At 39.4% G+C, this 19,720-nt stretch overlaps 1 protein-coding gene across 1 annotated transcript in view; it reads left to right on the forward strand.

The window, feature by feature from the left end:
* ttc27 (tetratricopeptide repeat domain 27) overlaps positions 1 to 14,595 on the forward strand; it is a 91,531-nt gene extending 76,936 nt beyond the window's left edge. The window contains exons 17-20 of the mRNA XM_062429849.1: positions 8,060 to 8,257; positions 8,436 to 8,547; positions 12,939 to 13,039; positions 14,249 to 14,595. Coding sequence (XP_062285833.1) covers positions 8,060 to 8,257; positions 8,436 to 8,547; positions 12,939 to 13,039; positions 14,249 to 14,365 — 528 coding nt within the window. The 3' untranslated portion in view covers positions 14,366 to 14,595. The remainder of the gene's footprint in view (positions 1 to 8,059; positions 8,258 to 8,435; positions 8,548 to 12,938; positions 13,040 to 14,248) is intronic.
* Positions 14,596 to 19,720: the final 5,125 nt, after the last annotated feature.

Genomic DNA, 19,720 nt, shown 5'->3' on the forward strand with positions numbered 1-19,720 from the left:
TGCTTGTTAAAGAATCTCCACATTATCTTACATCCCCTTCACAAATTCAAAAAAATAAATTGATATTTAGACACACACAGCTTTATTTTACTGACTGCAGATAACTTACTTCCACATTAGCTTTTTCTTGTAACCGCTTACGCACTAGCCAGCTGCTAACACAATAGTCAGCCAATCACAAGCTAGCGCTAGTCAGTCAGAGTAGCTCTCCTAGCTAGTTGTGTGGCTAACTATCAGTTAACCTGTTCCTTAGAAAACTAGCTTGACTTAGAAAGCTAGCTTGCCAACAGTCAGCAAGCTAGCTTTATAAGTCAAGCTAGTTTTCTAAGGAACAGGTTAACTGATAGTTAGCCACACAACTAGCTAGGAGAGCTAGCTCTCTCACTAACTGAACAATAAATGAACACCAGGCGGGGAGTTCCGGTCCTCTGAAATGAGGCCTACGCGGAGGTAACTTAAAACTGCATTCTATCAAATGGCCACCAGGGGGCGACCGTTTTGGTGTCAAAAGGACTTCCGTCTCTATACAAGTCAATGGAGAATTGGCCAACTGCAGGTATGAATGTGATATCATTTCAGCACAAACCTTGAATGCCCATCCCTTTGGGTCATGTTCGTATATGCACATGCGCACACACACAAAGAATACAAATTCTGACACATCCTAAATCCTACATGTATGATGTAATCTCAGCTGGCAGCAATGTTCAGTCATTTATCACGGAAGCTGGTTAAGGAGGGTCTTTTCAATACCGTTATTAGCCTCCTCCAAACAACCTGCTACTATGCTACGTCCACACCAGGCGGGGGAGTTCCGGTCCTCTGAAATGCGGAAGTAATTTAAAACTGCATTCTATCAAAAGGCCACCAGGGGGCGACCGTTTTGGTGTCAAAAAGACTTCCGTCTCTATACAAGTCAATGGAGAATTCACCAACTTCTCACTTAATTTCTAACCTCAGTAAACGTTTTCAAAATGTGTTTATGGTCTCAATCGCTAGTTTAAAGCCTTCTTCAATGCAGTATGATGTTCATTTGTGAAATTTTGGCCTCCCTGATTTTATATGTGACGATAAAGCAGGGTATGCATTAGGGCGTGGCTACGTCGTGATTGACAGGTTGATTGGTTCACAGGTTCAGGAGGGCGCCTCATGCTCCTCCTGATGCCCATATAAGTAGAATCCGTGTTTTTATTTTTCCCGGCATGCACCTGAAATTTTCAAGATGGCGCTGCCCAGATCCGAAACTATTGGCCTCCGAGCAGCAGTCCACAAACCAATGGGTGACGTCACGGATGTTACGTCCATTTTATATACAGTCTATGATGAACACGCGTCATTCTATTGAACCAAACTTTATTTCTTTTGCTCCAAGATTTAGCAGTTGAAATGAACAAAACCTTAAAGTACTTTTTTTCCCTTTTTTTCTTTACAGTAAATGTTTAACCAAGGCTTTGTGTTTCAGAATAATAGTATTTAAAATTTAGTACATTTAGTTTTTTTCAGATTCAGGGTTTCACATTTCAGGGTTTGTGAAAAAAAGAGATAATAAGAAAGCTATATTCTCCTCTCAGTGTGAAACTAAGTTGACTCTTTGGAAGCTGGACATTGTTACAGAAAATTGACTTGAAATTTACATATTAAAGGTATTTCAGCTCATGTCTGCTACATTGTAGATTAAAGTAATTTATCATGAGTTAAGTAAACTGATGTGTTGATTTTCTGTGAATATGAAAGTGCTGGTACCTTTTTGCCATGTTTTAGGACAAACTTAAAACAAATGATTGAAAACATATGAAAGTGGATTTAGAAATGGAGAGTGCTGCTGTCAACACTGACCACTCGCAACACATCACATTATCATGTCAGGGTGACACAGAGGTAAAGAAGAAAAGTCTTGTCTTTAGCAGCAAAACACTGATGAATGCTGTTTAAAATGCCTGACAGCTTTCAATAGACAGAATAGGTGATTTGTTCTCCAGTCACATGATACACCCAGCAGGTGCATTCTTGTCAAAAGACAAACCTACTGTTTATTCTTCCCTGTAGTGCTAATTAATGTTCTTTATTGTGGTCCCATATGCAGAATAATTTATAACAACTGAAGGAAAAGCCTCTCTCTTAATCACGTCTCAGTAATTGCACACCCACCAAAGCATTCTAACTAGAAAATTAACCACCAGCTTTGAATAAACAAACCCAAACAGCCATTGGTATCATTTTCATTATTAATTCTCTGCTTCAGACTTGTGATCATTTTGGTCTTGTAGTTTTGAGCTGTTAAGTTGAAAGAAGACAGCTTTGGGCCCTGTGGGAAAAGCCGAAATCATTCTGCCTCAAAATGACAGGCTGCATTCTTTGGCCGAATAACCAAACAACCTTACATTTTTTATGGAAATTGGTGCAATATTTTTGCTACTTGTATCTGCCTTGTTTTAGGCAATTTCCCAGCATGGTCATTAATGCTGGTCTTGTTAACGATAAGTCTCATCAATTAGGTTGCGACATATAAAAGCACACAAGTTTAAAAGGTCAGCAGCACGCTCCAAGTATATTTTTTTTTATTATCTCTTACAACATTAGCCCTCCTGTTGTCTTTCTGTCGACCATGACCCCGTCTGGTTCGACTGTTTATAAAGCATCATTTATAAATTATCATCCAATTCTGTGTTGGACCTTTTTAGCCAACTTCGTTCCAACTTATTACCTCACGTCTTACACATTTTTTGGAAATGATGGTCAATAGGCCGCATTTAAATGAAACCATACCTCATTTTTGAGTTAACACCTGTTGTCATTGCGGGTCAAAATTGACCTTAGGACAACAGGAGGGTTAATGCATTTACAATGTAATATCACTGACATCCTCATACACATAAATTATTGACGGCTTACAATTACATCAAAGTCTTTTAGTCATTATGAGAGGGTGGATGGGACAGTCTCTCTCCACTAAGATTGCATATCTTGGTGGCGAGACAACAACACGTCGTCCAACTAATAACTCAGATAAACTCCTGGATAGCCAGATAGAAAATATTTTTACTTGAGCTCATTCCTGACCTTGGAAAACATGCATGCAGCAAAAAGTCTCAACTTATTAGCTTTTTCCGAGCTTTCAAGTGAATCTCTGTCTTGATCACATTAGAGCAAAGCCAGTTATAACATATGACACGTAAGCATCCTGAGAACAGTCCAGAGGAATGACCACTCAGTCATTACAATCCCCCATCGAGCATGAAAGCACTCACCAAATGTTATGCTAAGCTTCATATTAGATTATAATAATTCAATGACAATTATCTGACTTGACATGTTGTTTTGATTTGAACACTATAGGGAAGCTCATGTTGTGTCTGAAGTGGAAGGTCAAACAATCTGTCCATTTCCTGTGTACATGAGACCTGATGGTAAAGCTAGAAGCCAGAACAGGATGTTACTGGAGAGAAAAAAAAAAAAGAGAAAAAGTGTTGTTCAGGGGACAATGTTGTAACTATTTCCTGCTTTGAAAAGGCACACACAGAGAGGTGAGGACCAGCGGGAGCTTCAGTGCAAGTTCTTCAATATTAAAACACATCACACATCTTCTTCAGAATATTTCCCACTAAAAAAAAAAAGGAAGAAAATCTGTCCAAACTGTAATCACACTGATTCCAGGTGGACATTATAAATGCAGAGCTTACACACAGTGTCACAACACAACTAGAAATCCTTAGAAACACATCAGAGGAGCCATTTCATACAACACAAAGGCTGTCACTCACTTATTAATATAAAATGCAAATGAGAGTTAAAGGAGGAATAAGAGTGGAAAACATTTTTATAGTCAACTGGATTCATTTTGAGCTCAGATAAAAAGAATGCTTGAGGACAGTTGAAAATGTTATTTTGGTAGTTTGAAAAATGTGAAAGATGAATGATTTGGTTGAAAGAACGCAGAATTAAGATGAAAGATTATTTGCTACAGAATTTGGTTAAAAGGTGATTATAATGTTATTTTCTGTATTTATGGTCATCCATATTCTTCTGAGAAGTATTTGCATTGACTAAGAGTAATTCTATTCTGTAGATACTGTAGCATTTTTGAAGAAGAGGATGATTATAATGTTTATTAGACCTAAGACATTCAGCTGAAGGCGAGATGGCTGGAAACATTTAGTGGATAAAACATGGAGGCCTGGAGAAGAGATGTTTTAATTTTTAAGGGGAACTGTTGACCAGATGATGGTGCTAAATCAAAGTCAGAGAGTCATTTAAATCCTCACATCATTCAAAATTCACTGTCAGGGTATCAGGGTATTTCTAGTAAATTGCAGTATATGGCAATATACCCAATAATCTTAGAATATTTTGCTTTGGACCAAAGAATGCATCTCAAGGCAAACTTATGACGAGCCCAACGTCTTTGTGATCACTCAAAGACAAACCATAATCCTTCTTTTCTGCTCATTTTCCCACATCTTTTCATTTGTGCTCTCCCTAATTACATATGAAGTGGACAGGGATCATTCTGTCCTTCATAGAGTCAGTGTTAGAGTACTCATATCACCTTAAACATTTTTTAGCAGCTTGTGTTGCAAAAACCTGAAACTGAAGCAATAAGATTGGTACGGTGACGGTGATCTTTTACATTGGACCAATAGACAAGATACGATATTCCTTTATTAGTCCAACGATGGGGACATCATCATTATTACAGCAGCAAAGTGGACAGTAAAATAGAAGAGCATCAATTAAAAAGAATAAAGAATAATACATAATAGGTACAAAAGCAATAAAAAAAACAACAATAGTAGTAAAAAAATATAATAAAAAACTTGTGACATTATGTCCAACAGTAATAATTGGTATTGAGTGATAATATACCTGAGTTGATATTGTTATTGTACAGATAGGTTACAGTCATTTTAATTTAATAGAATATATCACACAGACTTTTGCTTTCATAAAAGCTTTTACAATAGTCGCTGGACATAATTCTCCATATTAAGAGATATACATGTCTGTTCCTTTATACCAGCCTGACTGGTGTTTGATAGTTTGCACCAAAGGAAAGAAAAGCGACATGTATTTTTACATAAAATGACCAAATGTACCACCATTCCCTCGCCTCTCCTCAGTTAAAAAAAAAACAAACCTGTCAAAACATCACATGAAAGTCTTTCTTTTTTTACTTCAAATGACTTCATATTCCATTTTTACTCTTCTATTTATACCAGCATCCATCTGTTTTGCATGAACAGTGAGGTGACAGTCAGTGTTATGTCTCCTTTAACTGTATAATCAGATCACAGTCACATTTGTAAAAGCACTACAGTCAATTATCAGGCTACTTTTCTGCCTTATTATGTTTCCTATTTTTTCTTGGCTGTGGTTGTTTTTAGCACAGACAGAGTGTGAGGGGTGGAGAGATAGTGTCGGGACCACCATGAATTCCTCTCTTAGGGAATGTGTAGAGGGCTGGTGACAGAAGTGCTTTGACTGGCTGATAGATTTCAAAGGAGCTGAGGGGTCACATGACTGAGCTTTGTGCCTCATGGGGTTTATTGGGAACACAAGAATCTTACAGTCACACACACACACACACACACCTTCATGTGCATACAGGCACAATAGACTGAACTGAATCCCCCGAGAGAGAAAAAAGTGAGTTTTTCTTCTATTTCCATTGTTGTGATCTAAAAGTAAACTTCAAATACGCTTCAGAAGGAAATGTCTGGCCTGTCATTCGTGTTATTCTCTTTTTTTCCTCAACAGACACGTTATTACTTTTCAAGTTAATTTCACACACTGGATTCAGAAGTCATCCATGCAGTTTCCACCTTAATATGTCACTTTTCACCACGGTGATTGACATTATAGGAGGATACATCAAACCAAGTCCTGTTAATGGATTTTAATGTCATTTTCATCTCAGGAAATGTCACATCAAATGGACATCAGAGACACTCACATCGTACCCACATGATGAGATCAACCCATGTGTTGATCTTTGGCCTCCTCTGCTTAGAGAATATATGCTCTGATGTGTCACTGAGGAGCCTCAAGTTTCCTGCAGCGTGTGTGTTGAGCTGTGAACAGATGTGGAGGGTGTCTGACGTGACGTCTGCTCCGTAGCCTTCCAGTTGATTTATCTTAATTGTCACTGCAGTGAAAGGCCTCCCAGTTGCACTCAGAAGAAGCCTGACAGATGGTTCATTAGTGACTGGTGGGAGGCACAGAACTTAAAGATAGCAGAGCTTATCGGAATTCCACTCAGGAGGCCGATAATCTTCTTAAAACAAAAAGTGAAATACCAAACATGCTTTGTATGTTTAAATTCGTAACATATATATATATATATATATATAAACCTAAATCTTAAAGCCAGATTGTGTGGGATTTTAACTTTTCTGGTATCAAAAAAACACATTGTGCACACATCAAATCCAGCTTACTTGGTCTGTACCAGCTGTAGCATTTATTCTAACCTGATGTCATTGGGGTTATCTCGATTTGAGCTCATAAAGTTGGGATGTGGATTTGAAAGATGTGGGTGTTTAACCAGAAGGGAAGGTCTAATGAAAAATGCTACAATATAGGAAGATCCCGTGTTTTAGAGCTTGAGCCCATTTACACCTTGTATTAACATGAAATCTATATGTGGAGGATAAATTCATGTTCACGCAATGTGCAAATGTACGTAGAACATATTGTGATGGAAATGCCACCGGTTCCATATTTGGAAGTGGTCGAGCTCACATTGTGATGTTGTAAATGCACTCTGTACAGCGTGACAACATTTCAGAAAGAACATCCACCAAACAATTTGAAAGCTCACGCAACTCTGTTGATTATAAAGACCTTGGATGCAACTTGTTTGTTGAGAAAGCCACCAGCCCCGCCTTGCTAATTGGTATATAGATATCTAATAACAGAGCAGGAGGAATCAAGATATCAAAAGAGCTTATTAATGCCAGGTGACAATGCGAAGGCTCATGGATCAGATTTCGTTATCCAGACAATGTATCCAGAAGCACATGTTAGTACCAGGTGAAAATAGGGTATAGAAGTGAAAATATCTAACCCAACCCTTCAATGAGGACTGTTGGCAAGTCCCCCAACTTCATCAATAGGTACTTCAGCAGTTTAGTATTGTGTGACAATAAAGAAAAAGACTCACATTTTTTTATCTGAATTTGTTGGGAACCAGGCTTTATTTTACTGATCACACATAAACACATTCACAGCTGGATGTTAAGTGCACCTCTGTAATGGTAATGAGGGGCAAATGCTGCTCTTTGCCCATCCAGATTCATCCTGTCGGTATCAAGCAGATGATTTTATGTTCACACAAACATAAATTAAAAAGAAAAGGAAAGAAGGAACTATATATAAATATATATATGAACTATTACTGTATAGACTACAAATTCATTGTTTAATGAACTCGATACAATTCAGCACAGATATTCACCACAATGGAAAATAGCCAAACTGTTATGTATAACCTGGGGGCTTGTTTTATGAGAAAAAATTAAATTAATAAAACACATACATTCCTGGAAGGCAATTATAAATTCCCAAAAACTATTGCGAAAAGAAAGCAGGTCTCTTATCATTAATCACTGATCCAGAACACCAGCTTTGATATCAGTGAGCCAAATGTAACCACAAGTATTAGATGCTAAACAGTCTGAACTCATGTCAGCAGTGCATGTTCTGTGTTGACTTGCTCTGTCATCATCTGTGAAGCATTGGTAGATAATTGTGGTCCATTGGCATAATTACTATAAACCAGTGAGACCATGGTGGTGATAATTTGCCGTCTCATGCCAATGTAATTACAAGCACAAGTGTTTGTAAAATTAAAACCACATCACCCATAAACCCAGTTACTTTCCTTCCTGCCTCTCCTCCATTGGTGGATTTGGCATCCTGCTATTTAATAAACAGTAATTTATGGGATCGCATGCTGCAGAGAATTCAACCCATTACATCACCCCTACAAGTTGAGGCATCGGGAATTTTTACTTCAACATAAATCTTCCATTGAAGTATCATTTATTTTTCTCTCTGGCAGATTCTACAGATTCTGGTCAAGGCAGTTGTGGAAAACCTGACAGACAGTCATGGTGGGCAGGCGAATTCTGCCGAGTCCAAACTGAAGGAGCTCCTGGGTCGGGTCACTTCCCGCCACAGCAGTGACGCTGAGATTTGGCGGCAGTACGCTCTGCTGTATGGCGATGGCCACAGCTCCAACCCAGAGGATAACGAAAAGGTTGGTGCCGAAAGCAGCACTTCTCCAGCATGTTTTTAACATTCTCCCCATCGCTGCTACGCACTCCCAACAATCACACTGTGCTCTGACAACCAGCAAACATGCTGTATCTCATGTGGCCTCAAAGACTTGACTTATGTCATTTGATAGATTGTTTGTGTTCCTGTGTGGTTTTCAGGCATTGCAGTTCCTGTCTAAGGCCCATCGCTGTGAGGTTCAGGCTGGAGGCTGGGAGAAGGAACCTGCTCTCTTCAAGGAGGCCATCACAAGAGCCATCAATATGGGCAATGGTGAGAAAACCGTCCACCTTTACACAGACACCTTTACACATATTTAAATACAAAAACAAGATCACAAATCTCATTTACAATAATATTACATCTACTTAAAAATTAAACTGAGTGTTTGCTGAGAGTTGAGCAATAACATGTCTTTTTGTTCTCTTAATATATGCAGTACCTGTCAAGGGATTTTCTTTATTTCTGTCTATTTTATTTTTTACTTTTTACCGCAATACAGAAGACATCAAAACAATAAAATAACACATTCGTAATTATGTATTTAACAAAAAAGTGTTAAACACACAAAAGTATGTTTCATATTTTAGATTCCTCAAGTAACCAGTATTTGACTTGATAACAGCTTTGCACAGTCTTAGGATTCTCTCAACTAGTTTCATGAGGTTGTCACCTGAAATGGTTTTCAATGCACAGGTGTCCCTTGTCAAGGTTAATTTGTGGAAATTCTAGCCTCCTTAATGTGTTTGTGACCATCCCTTGTGTTGTTTCGAGGTAGTGTTGGTATACTGCAAATAGTGTAATGACAGTCCTTCACTACTTCAAGTCATAAATCCATCCAGCCATTCGCTAAGACCCATACATATGTAATGTTTTTGCATTTATTTGATTCAATAGAGTTAGATTAAAGAAATCACACAATAAACTTAGCCTACTGCACTCTGGGATACACATCTCCAAACAGTCTTCCATATTGTTCAATCATTTATCACAAATCAGTCCCACAAAACATGGAGACTACCTTCTGTCCTATTACACCTCCAACACCTACTTCAGTTGGATCAATTCTTTTTCGTTTTACACGTGTATAATGAACTGTATGAAGGACCTTACATAACACACTATTTCCCTTGCCCCCCAATGAACCCATGTTTCTGTATCTTTGTCTTCCTCCAAGTACCATTGAACTCTTCACTCAAAGTGGGACCTGGAACTAGTCTTCCACATTTCTGAGAACCATTATTCCCATATTGCAAAAACACAAGTGATCTGGTCCCAGACTTGGTCCCTCCACCAGTCCAGTGCTTTGTTCCATCGGTCCTAATTGATTTGTTGACCCTTGGCGTCTCTCCAAACACCATTATCCTCTTTAACCAACACTTTGCTCAACATCCAGGCAGCTCTCATAGTTTATATAATCAATTCAACTTAAAACCATATCAAAAGAAGCAGGAATCATTATGAGGGATCACCACTCCATCAGGCTGTAGGTTGCGTCACCCCTGGGTGCCTCTGCATTGGCAGCTGCATCTCCTGCACCCATGATAGATGGGTGTTCAAACATCCTTGTTAATAAAGGCCACTTGACTCCTCTACCTCTGGCTATGTAACCTCTAACCAAACAATCAGTCCAGGCTTCTCAGAGGGGCAGAGGAGGGTAAAGGATGGATGGAGGAGGAGAATGGGAGAGATGTATCTTTGATTCCAGTCTAGTTGTTAATCTCCACAATCCCCAGATGTTTTCATTACAGCAAGACACACAGCTCTGAATTAAACATTAGAGAAGTGGCAAGCAGCTCCCATGAACAGAATAGCAATGTGGCCAGGTGCTAATATGTTTGCTCTGTGTGTCAGATGACCTGCTACCTCCACCTTCTTCCTCTCATACTGTGTGTAGACTATACATAACACCAAAATATGTAGACACTGCACTGTGCCCTCCAACAGTCTTCAGTAAACAAGAGAGAAAAATGCAGTGAAAATGTATTCCCGATGCCCTCTTGTCCATTTCAACTAGTCTGTTTATGAATTGATTAAAATGATTACTTATTGCTCGTTAATTAAAAATATCTGTGTGCTTCAATGCATTTATAGTGAAATTATACAATAAATCTGCAATTAAATGGATTGTATATAATTTAAAGGAAACGATTACACTGAATGATATGAATTACACTGTAAATAGAAGCAGAGTTAGTGCTGCTTTGCTAAGCCAGGCTAGTTATCTGATAGCATGATTCGTTAACATGTTTAGTTTTTGTTCCACATGGTGACACTATTCATTTACTGATAAAATAAAGTAAATGTTTCTTTAGCTGAGATTAGCTGTAGCAATTTTCACAGCTAGCATCTAGTTTTGTTTTCTCTAAAAATGTTATGTTACTTTTTTTACAGAAATAATAAACCTCTCTGCGGCAATATTTTTTAATGTGATAAGATTCACAGATTTTTCATTGTGGTGTAGTAAACCAAATCCTAAAACAATGACCCGACAAGTCAAGCTGCTGAAAGTTAACGTCGCTGCTGAAAGTTAGCTTAGCTGCTGAAAGTTAACCTCGCTGCTGAAAGTAAGCTTAGCTGCTGAAAGTTAACCTAGCTGCTGAAAGATAACCTCGCTGCTGAAAGTTAACCTCGCTGCTGAAAGTTAACCTCGCTGCTGAAAGTTAGCTTAGCTGCTGAAAGTTAACCTAGCTGCTGAAAGTTAACCTCGCTGCTGAAAGTTAGCTTAGCTGCTGAAAGTTAACCTCGCTGCTGAAAGTTAACCTCGCTGCTGAAAGTTATCCTCGCTGCTGAAAGTTAGCTTAGCTGCTGAAAGTTAACCTCGCTGCTGAAAGATAACCTAGCTGCTGAAAGTTAACCTCGCTGCTGAAAGTTAGTTTAGCTGCTGAAAGTTAACCTGGCTGCTGAAAGTTAGCTTAGCTGCTGAAAGTTAACCTCGCTGCTGAAAGATAACCCAGCTGCTGAAAGTTAACCTCGCTGCTGAAAGTTAGTTTAGCTGCTGAAAGTTAACCTGGCTGCTGAAAGTTAGCTTAGCTGCTGAAAGTTAGCTTAGCTGCTGAAAGTTAACCTGGCTGCGGAAAGTTAACCTAGCTGCTGAAAGTTAACCTCGCTGCTGAAAGTTAGTTTAGCTGCTGAAAGTTAACCTGGCTGCTGAAAGTTAACCTCGCTGCTGAAAGATAACCTCGCTGCTGAAAGTTAACCTCGCTGCTGAAAGATAACCTCGCTGCTGAAAGTTAACCTCGCTGCTGAAAGATAACCTCGCTGCTGAAAGTTGAATTAGGACTGCTTCAACTAAAACTGTGAGTCAAACCATGTTATAGGAGTCCAATGTGAAGTTGCTGGAGTAGTCTTTTAATAGTTTTTGGTCAACAGTGGAGCAGTTTTTGGACACACACTTTAATTGTTGGTTTGCGTCTGCACATGAGAGGGTTAATATCATGTTATCCTTCAAAGGCTAGAATATTGGGTATAGAAATGTTCAATGATTACTGTGATGTAGGTTTCAGGGCAGTTTCTCCTGTGGCTGATCTGACAAGCATAAAAGTCTTTAAAGAATTTTTGTGGCATGACAGTTGATCATTTTATTTTTAGATAAAATAATATCAACTGTCTGCCTTTAGTTTCAGTATTAGTATTATGTATTATGTCTATATGCCACAGTGGATCCCCAGTGCACAGAGATGAGTGTTTTAGTATAACCTCTACCCTTGGTTACACATTCCACTCAGCTCCACTGACCCTTACCATGGGAGTGGGTGCTGCAGCCACACAGATGACAAGACTCCAAAGAAAAGAAAGCAAAGGACAGATAAAGCAGAGCAGGAGGGAAGTGCCTTCATAAATCACTGCAGATTGACCTTTACAGTCAGCGCTGAGGCAGGGACAGGCTGCACTGCCAGGAAGGAGACAGACAGAACGAGGAGACAGGAAACAGCTAGTTTTCTTTCCAAGTGTGAAAGTGGAAGATTTAGCCGACCTGTGAAACAATCAGATGGAGGAGGGGTGACATTGTCAATATTCTGACCTCAGAGCAGCTGCTGTCATGTAGAAATGACTTGACTAATAGATAATGAAAGTAGTAGTAGTTGCAGCTGTACTGATACATGCTGTCTATTTAGATGTAGTACTTTAGGTGGTACCCCACGTACTTTGTTTGTAATGCAGTCTGAATTTAAAAGCTGCAACTAAACCTTTTCATTTAATGAATTTGTTTTAGTTTTGTTGGGAACATTATAAAGTTAGTTCATGTTTCTTCTTGTCTTCTTCCTTCATAAAAGCAAATGTAGCAAGATCACCTGAAGCTGTCAAGGCATCAGACACATAGGTGTCTCTCATCAGCCACATCTTTTTTATTTTGCTTTTAGCTGGAAATGTCAAGTTTTAAAATACTACATTTAGATTTAGACAATATAAATGTTTTTTGTTTGTTTGTTTGTACACGTGTGCAGTCTGTTTCTTTCAGCCTTTATACTCAGGGTCCACAAACATCCTACCTAGAGGATGGAAAGATGTTTAACTCATGAAAATGTACTAACATATTAGATGTAAAAGTGTCCATTATGCAGAGCCTATGCAGTCCTTTTGACAGTGTTATATTATACTGGAAAAACAACAGACAGGAAAGCAGCTGATCTAATAAGATTGAATGTCTCTCTGTCTTTCAGTGACCATCAGCTGCAGTAAGAAGAAGAGTAATCCAGCAGAAGCTCTTCAGATGCTCTCCTCCACCCGCCTCAGCCTCAGGAGTCTGGTCACCAGAGCAAAGGTACAAATCCACCAACAAACAGTCCACTGCTCCCCCTCTCTCTATGACATCACTGCTCTTCATTACTCACAGCTGATAGTAGAACACGCACCATCAAGACATTGCTGAGTTTTATCGATACTTTCTTGCGTCCTGTCATATTATTAATATAAGTCTACACAAAGCTGACAGATTTATTTTGTAGTTCAAATCAGCTTTGACATTTTCAGAAACTCTCAAATGAAATAATACACTCTGTTATATGAGCACTGTTCCACCAAACTGAGAGTGACACATGCTCATATAATACTAATACTTCACTTTGTCCAGCTCAGTATTTGGTATTGGTAAAAAAAAAACTATGTGTGTGGCATGCCAGACAAACACATGGTCATTTTTGTAATGTGAACATCTTCTGGTTCATTAACAAAGAAGTCTGTTGTGCAATAAGACCATACGCTTGACTGGTTGTTTTTTTTCGCTTTGAGCCAAATATTTACTGGAAAATGAAGCAAAGTGCTGGTGGCAGCAGGTTATAGATGTCAGCTGCCTCTCAGTTATATTACAGTGGCATCAATTGAAGTATCACAGCTCCACTATAAAAGCTCCCTGACTCTTTATCTTCCTGCAGTAAAGGCACAACAAGCAGGTATATGTATCAGCAGCAGGAGCTCATGTATGGAGTCCAGCTGGTGATGTCACCATGCAGGTGGACACAAAAGCTTTGCCAGATCGCTACATCATTCAGGTTGTCGGTCTGAACATGTTCCAAATCCAGCAGTCCAAATTGTCGACATGAAGATTTACCAGCTTGAAGGGACCCGGGTCATTCAGGGCTGAATCCTGCTGTTTCATTCACAGTCAGGAATTAAAACATTGGCTCTATAATGCATTCTTTGGTAAGAGTTCTAAATGCTGTTATTACTGTAAATCTCAATTCACAGTACTTAAATAATTTGTTCCATAATAAAACACAGCAGACAGTATTAGAATACTCTGGCCAACCTGAATGTAAAGATGTCACATTATTTTTTTAACATAGTAATACTACCAACATAAACCTTAAGATTAGCTTATACCACTTAAAGTGTCTCCCTAGTAGAATGTAAATATTTAATAAATGGTTTATAGCACACTATAATGTAGTTCAACAGAGCTATTGAGTAAAATAATAATGATGGTGCTGCACTGCATCATTTTTATCTTTTCCTCCGTGTTACTTTCTTCCAGCAAATGCACACTGATGTGGCCACGGGTCAAGTCCATGCTGAGCTGCAGGATGGAGTCTCTACGCTGGAGCAAGTCATCACTGAGCTGCAGGAACTGAGTGGGAAGCTGCGTGAATAATCACAGCGACCATCCTCACAGACATGCCCCCTTTCTCCATCTCTGAAGTCTCCTGAGCAGTGCAGTCTAACAAGAGACAGACAGACTATACATCTGCAGTCTGCAGCCATGTGTAATATTAAAGAGTACAACTGAAGAGGACTCACTTCATAATCATGTTTTTATACCCGTCTGTCCACATTGGAGCTTAACAATGACTGTAAGGCATCAAACAATAAAACATATGGCATTTTAAATGTTTGCTTCTTAATCATTCAAATGAAGAAATGCATACGTGTCAGAATAATCTCAATTCATGATAGGAGGAGCTTAGAGCTGATGTCAGTGTTTCCTTGGTGTCAAGTGTTGCACCAGGTTTACAGTTCACACAAATGTACTGTTTTTGTTCAATCTGAAGCTGGATCGTATAGTTCTATGATGTCTAAGAACGTAAACATCCAGCTATGAACACACTACAGGTCCATCTGCTACCTCTGAGTTAATATTATAACTCTTCAGAGCTGTGAGGATTAGTCAAATAATCCATCAGGTGCCAACTATTTTGGTAATTAATCCTTTATGAGTTGTTTTTTAAGTAAAAAAATGTCCAAATTCTCTGGTTCCAGCTTCTCTAATGCTACTATTTCCTGGTTTCTTTAAAGTTCCCCTCCAGACAAATGTACTTAGCTTGAAACAATCATTTTTTGTCTCATATTGTTGTTCCACAAAAAAGTAGAAAGACCAAACCGAGAAAATAATTGACAGATTAATTTATAATGACAATAAATGTTGTTAGTTTTATTCTGGTAAATTTGTAGCAGTTAACAAATGAAACTCCTTCTAAACAATGTTAAACTCATTTTAATGAACTGAATTAAAATTGGTATCAGATTGTTTTTCAAAAGAATTGCCTGTAATGTTGGACTGTAGCATAGGGTGACCAGACGTCCCCGATTTCCGGGGACAGTCCCCGTTTTGGGTGACCTGTCCCCGGTCAAAGCTGTCCCTGATTTTGACACTGTATAGGGGAAAAATGCGCGCAGACTCAAACACCAGTTATTACGGTAGCCATTAAACGCATCGCCAGAGAAGACGTCGTATGACGTACAGACGTTATCAGGACGTACGACCAGACGCAGCAGCGTCAACAACAACAATCTAGAGGCGGGAAAAAGGAAAGAAAAGAAGACCAGCGGTTAAAATGGTATGTTGTGTATGAACTTATTTATTTTGTGTGAATTGGCAGTAGACTTGGCTTTGTGTGTCTGTGTGAAGTGATGTAACGTTAAAGTTAGTTGTTTATCTGAACTGAAGACCTAACGTAACGTTATAAAAGTCAGTGGACGTTAACATTATGACAATGTTTTCATATCTGTCATTAGTGACGCTGTAACGTTAACGTTAGCATGAGAGTACCAGGTGATGACATTGTATGTGGCTCTGTTTTGGAAGAGGGGGAGGTGGAAGACTGCTTTGGTAACATATGATTTTCCTGTAGGCATAGGGACATGAGACTGTTAAAAATAATAAATGAATTAATAATAAATCAATGGTTGATAGTTGTGTGTGTTAGGCTAACTGCTGTATTTTGTGTCGGGCTGTGTGGGTAACCAATGGCTGTAGTAGTTATAAATGCAGACCGTCTGATTAGCTGATGCCCTGAGTCATGTATAATATTAATATACTCATACGTTTTGACTTGGTAATTATTATTAATTACATCTTGATGATATTTACGATATTTATTTATGATAATATTTAATGATTTTTCACCGCCGCATTGAAAATGTCCCAGATTTTCATTTCAGAAATCTGGTCACCTTACTGTAGCAGCCATTTTGTTGATACTAGCTCTTTTTGCTAGTGGGAAGTATCATAGCTGTCAGAAAATCCCAAATTGAATTCCAACGTGGATAAATGATGTGAGCAGAGTCTCCTGTTTGGCTGCTTGTACTTCCGTTCTGAACAATGTGATGAAACTGCAGCATTAGCTACAACCCTACAACTTCCTGTGTCAGTGAGGAAGCCATTTTGACTCTGAACAACTTCACTTTAGTACTGAGTGTTGGAACAACTTCACTTTGTGTGCTCTGAGTTTTAAAACGGCTATTAAAAAGCAGAGAGCACGCTCTGATGCTCTGAGAGATCATTTCCTGACTCATCCAGAGGTGGTGAACGTGCACACACACACACACACACACACACACACACACACACACACACACACACACACACACACACTAATAGTCAGAGGCTGCTCATCCAGTTAGTGCAGGGAGGATCCCACAATCTTTCCTCCAATTTGTTTTCTCACCCAGCAGGAAAATGACCTTGACATTGCTCAGGATTTTTTTTCTTTTTTTTTTTTTTTTTATCTCCCTTGTTTTTTTTTACTATAATGGAGCTCATGTTTTATTTTGCCGGGGCTGTTTTATCACAGCGCACAGAGCCTCTGCCTGTGCTTTGAAGGAAAAGCCTATTGTAACACACTGATAAGATGGAAAGGACTTGTTAAAGATAGCGATACATTAATGCTATTTATGACGCCACTGTTCATGGATGATAGGGCTGTTATCATGAGAGGGATGGAATGCCACAACATGTATCTGAAACGTACAGGTAGTGAACGTTGAATGGGTAGCTATGAAGACGTGTGTGTGTGCGTTCTCCGCTCCTCTCATCGCTGTATATTTCTGCATACCAATCTGTGTGAGCTAACGGTCAAGTTAGGGGGCATTAAGTCCACATTTCCAGCCTCACACAGCAGTCATCCAACCAAAACGGTGAGAAATAACGACCCATTTCAGGCTCTGTATCGTTCATTTATCACCACTTGATATCACACTCACAGATACAAGATCAGTCACCAGTGGTGGCTAATCTTTTTAATGGGGCTGTAAATTCCCCAAATGCTATTCCTAGATAAACCATATAAGAGTGATTTGCTGCTGTTCTGTCATCACCCAGGGGACAGCTTTAATAGAAGCAACTTACGTTTGCTTGTTCTGCCTCAGAATTCACTCTCCCAGAATTCTTGGTATTCCTCAGTTGAAGCGCTGATGTCACCACTCACAAAACCCCCATTACATCACATTTTAGTTAACTTGGAAGAGAAACTATTTTAGTTTGGACAGATTTCTCATGTAAGGATTGATTCATGGCCAGTGTGTTTTTTAAATGTTTTCATTGGAGCTGGATTGGAATTAGTTTCCACAGAGAATCATTTCCTGACCGGTCTGAACATTTGAATGCCCCCAGGCTTTGGTAGTTCTGATCAGGAGGTTTGTTGATGAAGACATGTCACGATTTCCAAAAGAATATTTTGTCTTACTTAGAACACTACCATCAGCAGTTCCTTTTTAATGTTAATGTTACACTCGTATGATAACAATTAATCAGGAGGTTCTCTCCGCTTCCTCTGTAGTTCTGATCAGTTTAAGACTATGGCTATCTATCAATGCTTCTAATAAGAATGTGAACCTAATGTAAACCATCTAGACTAGTTCTGTATCTTTCTGTATGTGCACATATAACCTCAAACCACAGTCTGTCTTAATGAGCCCAACAAAAAAATACCTCCTGTCATAACCTTGCATAACAACCCACTTGAGTGTTTTCTGATCTGGTGCCTCTGTTGGCAGGAAACATTGTTTTTCATGACCTTCTAAATTGTATATAGCCATTACAGAAATGATCCATATCACCGTTTTTCGGTTGAGAAACAGCGTGGTCATGATTAAATCAAGATCAGCTTGGGAAAAGCTGTAGTAATTGGTTTTTGAGCACTTGGGGGCAGCACTAGAGGGAAGTACAAACATGACTGAATCTTCAAACTAAACTGACAGCTAAATAACAATCATCACTGACCGAATCAGTAGCTTTAAGCAGTGGAGCTCCCTTCACTGCTAACTGAATGCACTGTAGGCGGCCCATGGTACTGTCTTGGTTAAAAGTTTGTTAAAAGAGTGCAAAGCCCACAGAATCAATCACAATGTGTTAACTGTCACGAATAAGTGCTTGTACAGGCCGTGTTGACCTGGAGTCTGAACCAGTACAGATGTGATCGCTTAGCTTAGAACAAAGTAAGTGACTATGAAGATTTTAACTGAACTGAATGAAACAATTTAAATCAGCGAGTTGCAAACAGAACTTTCACACCTTATAAAAGTGTAGTTGTGAGCATGTTAGGCAGCGACATTGGCATTCATTTGCAGTTTTGTTTCTGTCTACCTGATGAACACAAATTGAATATTCACTCATCTTGTAGCTCTGGTTTGATCTCCACCATCTCCTGAGAAATATCTGTCTGTTTAGCTGCTAAACGCTGACAGCTAGTTGCTCTCCGTCTTTTGGTAGAGGTGTTTTCACTGAAAACAGCTCTCTGCTGCTGCCGGGAATGACGTAGATGAGAGCGGTTAGAGTGAACTGAAACAATAAGTTGCAGGCTTTAAAACAAAAACAATGAGCTGCTGTAGAGCTGCTGTGGTGGATGATAATCCTCGTTGAGTTCGTCACCATGAGCAACACTTTTAACATAACACACAGTAATACACAGGATGTGACCTGTTGTTACTAGACTTAGTATGAGCAGTGAAACTCCATGTGTTCAAGATAAAATTCCTTTCAGGGGCTTCACCCACCAGTTGTAACCCACACAGAAGTTTACACACTACCTTAACCTATAATCACAGGCTCCAATCGGTATGAGTCGGCAGTGCAGTGACTGCGTTGGCTGGGAGTTGGACTGCACTGGGCAGCCAAATTTTCCTTCAGCCCTTGATGCTAATCCCAACATCCAGTCATCACTTCTCCATCGCTGCCAGCAAGTCTCCAGATCCAGGTCATGTTGCTGACTGGTTATGGGTCTCATTCCCATAAAAAAGCATTAACCCCTGATGGAACCTCCACCAGAAAAACTACAGGTGATTTACTGTATATTCTTTTGACTAGTCTCTCCAGACAGAACTTCTTTCATTTCTGCCCTTGAAGCAGTCTCTGTGCTAAATACCCAGACCCTGGCTGACTCAATGAACGAACAGCATCTGCCCAGCTTTTAAAACATTGCATCATCTGTGATTATACATCATGGTTGCAGCCCCTCCTCAGAGCCTTGCCATGTCTTTCCCCACAAGTTTGGCAAACAGCTCCCAGCCTCCACCCTCTCTCCCAAGCAAGCTGTTACACCGTTGCTGGGCTCTGCTTACCATCAACCCTTCATGGGTCCAAATTGGTCAGTGGGGTCCACCGCCCAGATCTGTCTCAGATCGTATGTAACTATCAAACAAACAAAAACACTTACTTTCCATTCAGATTCTGTAGGGGGACTTTTGGGGGGATGTTTTGGTTAAATGTGTGAAACTTTCTCACGGAACCAAA

Source organism: Scomber scombrus, chromosome 12, assembly GCF_963691925.1.
Source record: "Scomber scombrus chromosome 12, fScoSco1.1, whole genome shotgun sequence".
NCBI classification, from domain to species: Eukaryota; Metazoa; Chordata; class Actinopteri; order Scombriformes; family Scombridae; genus Scomber; species Scomber scombrus.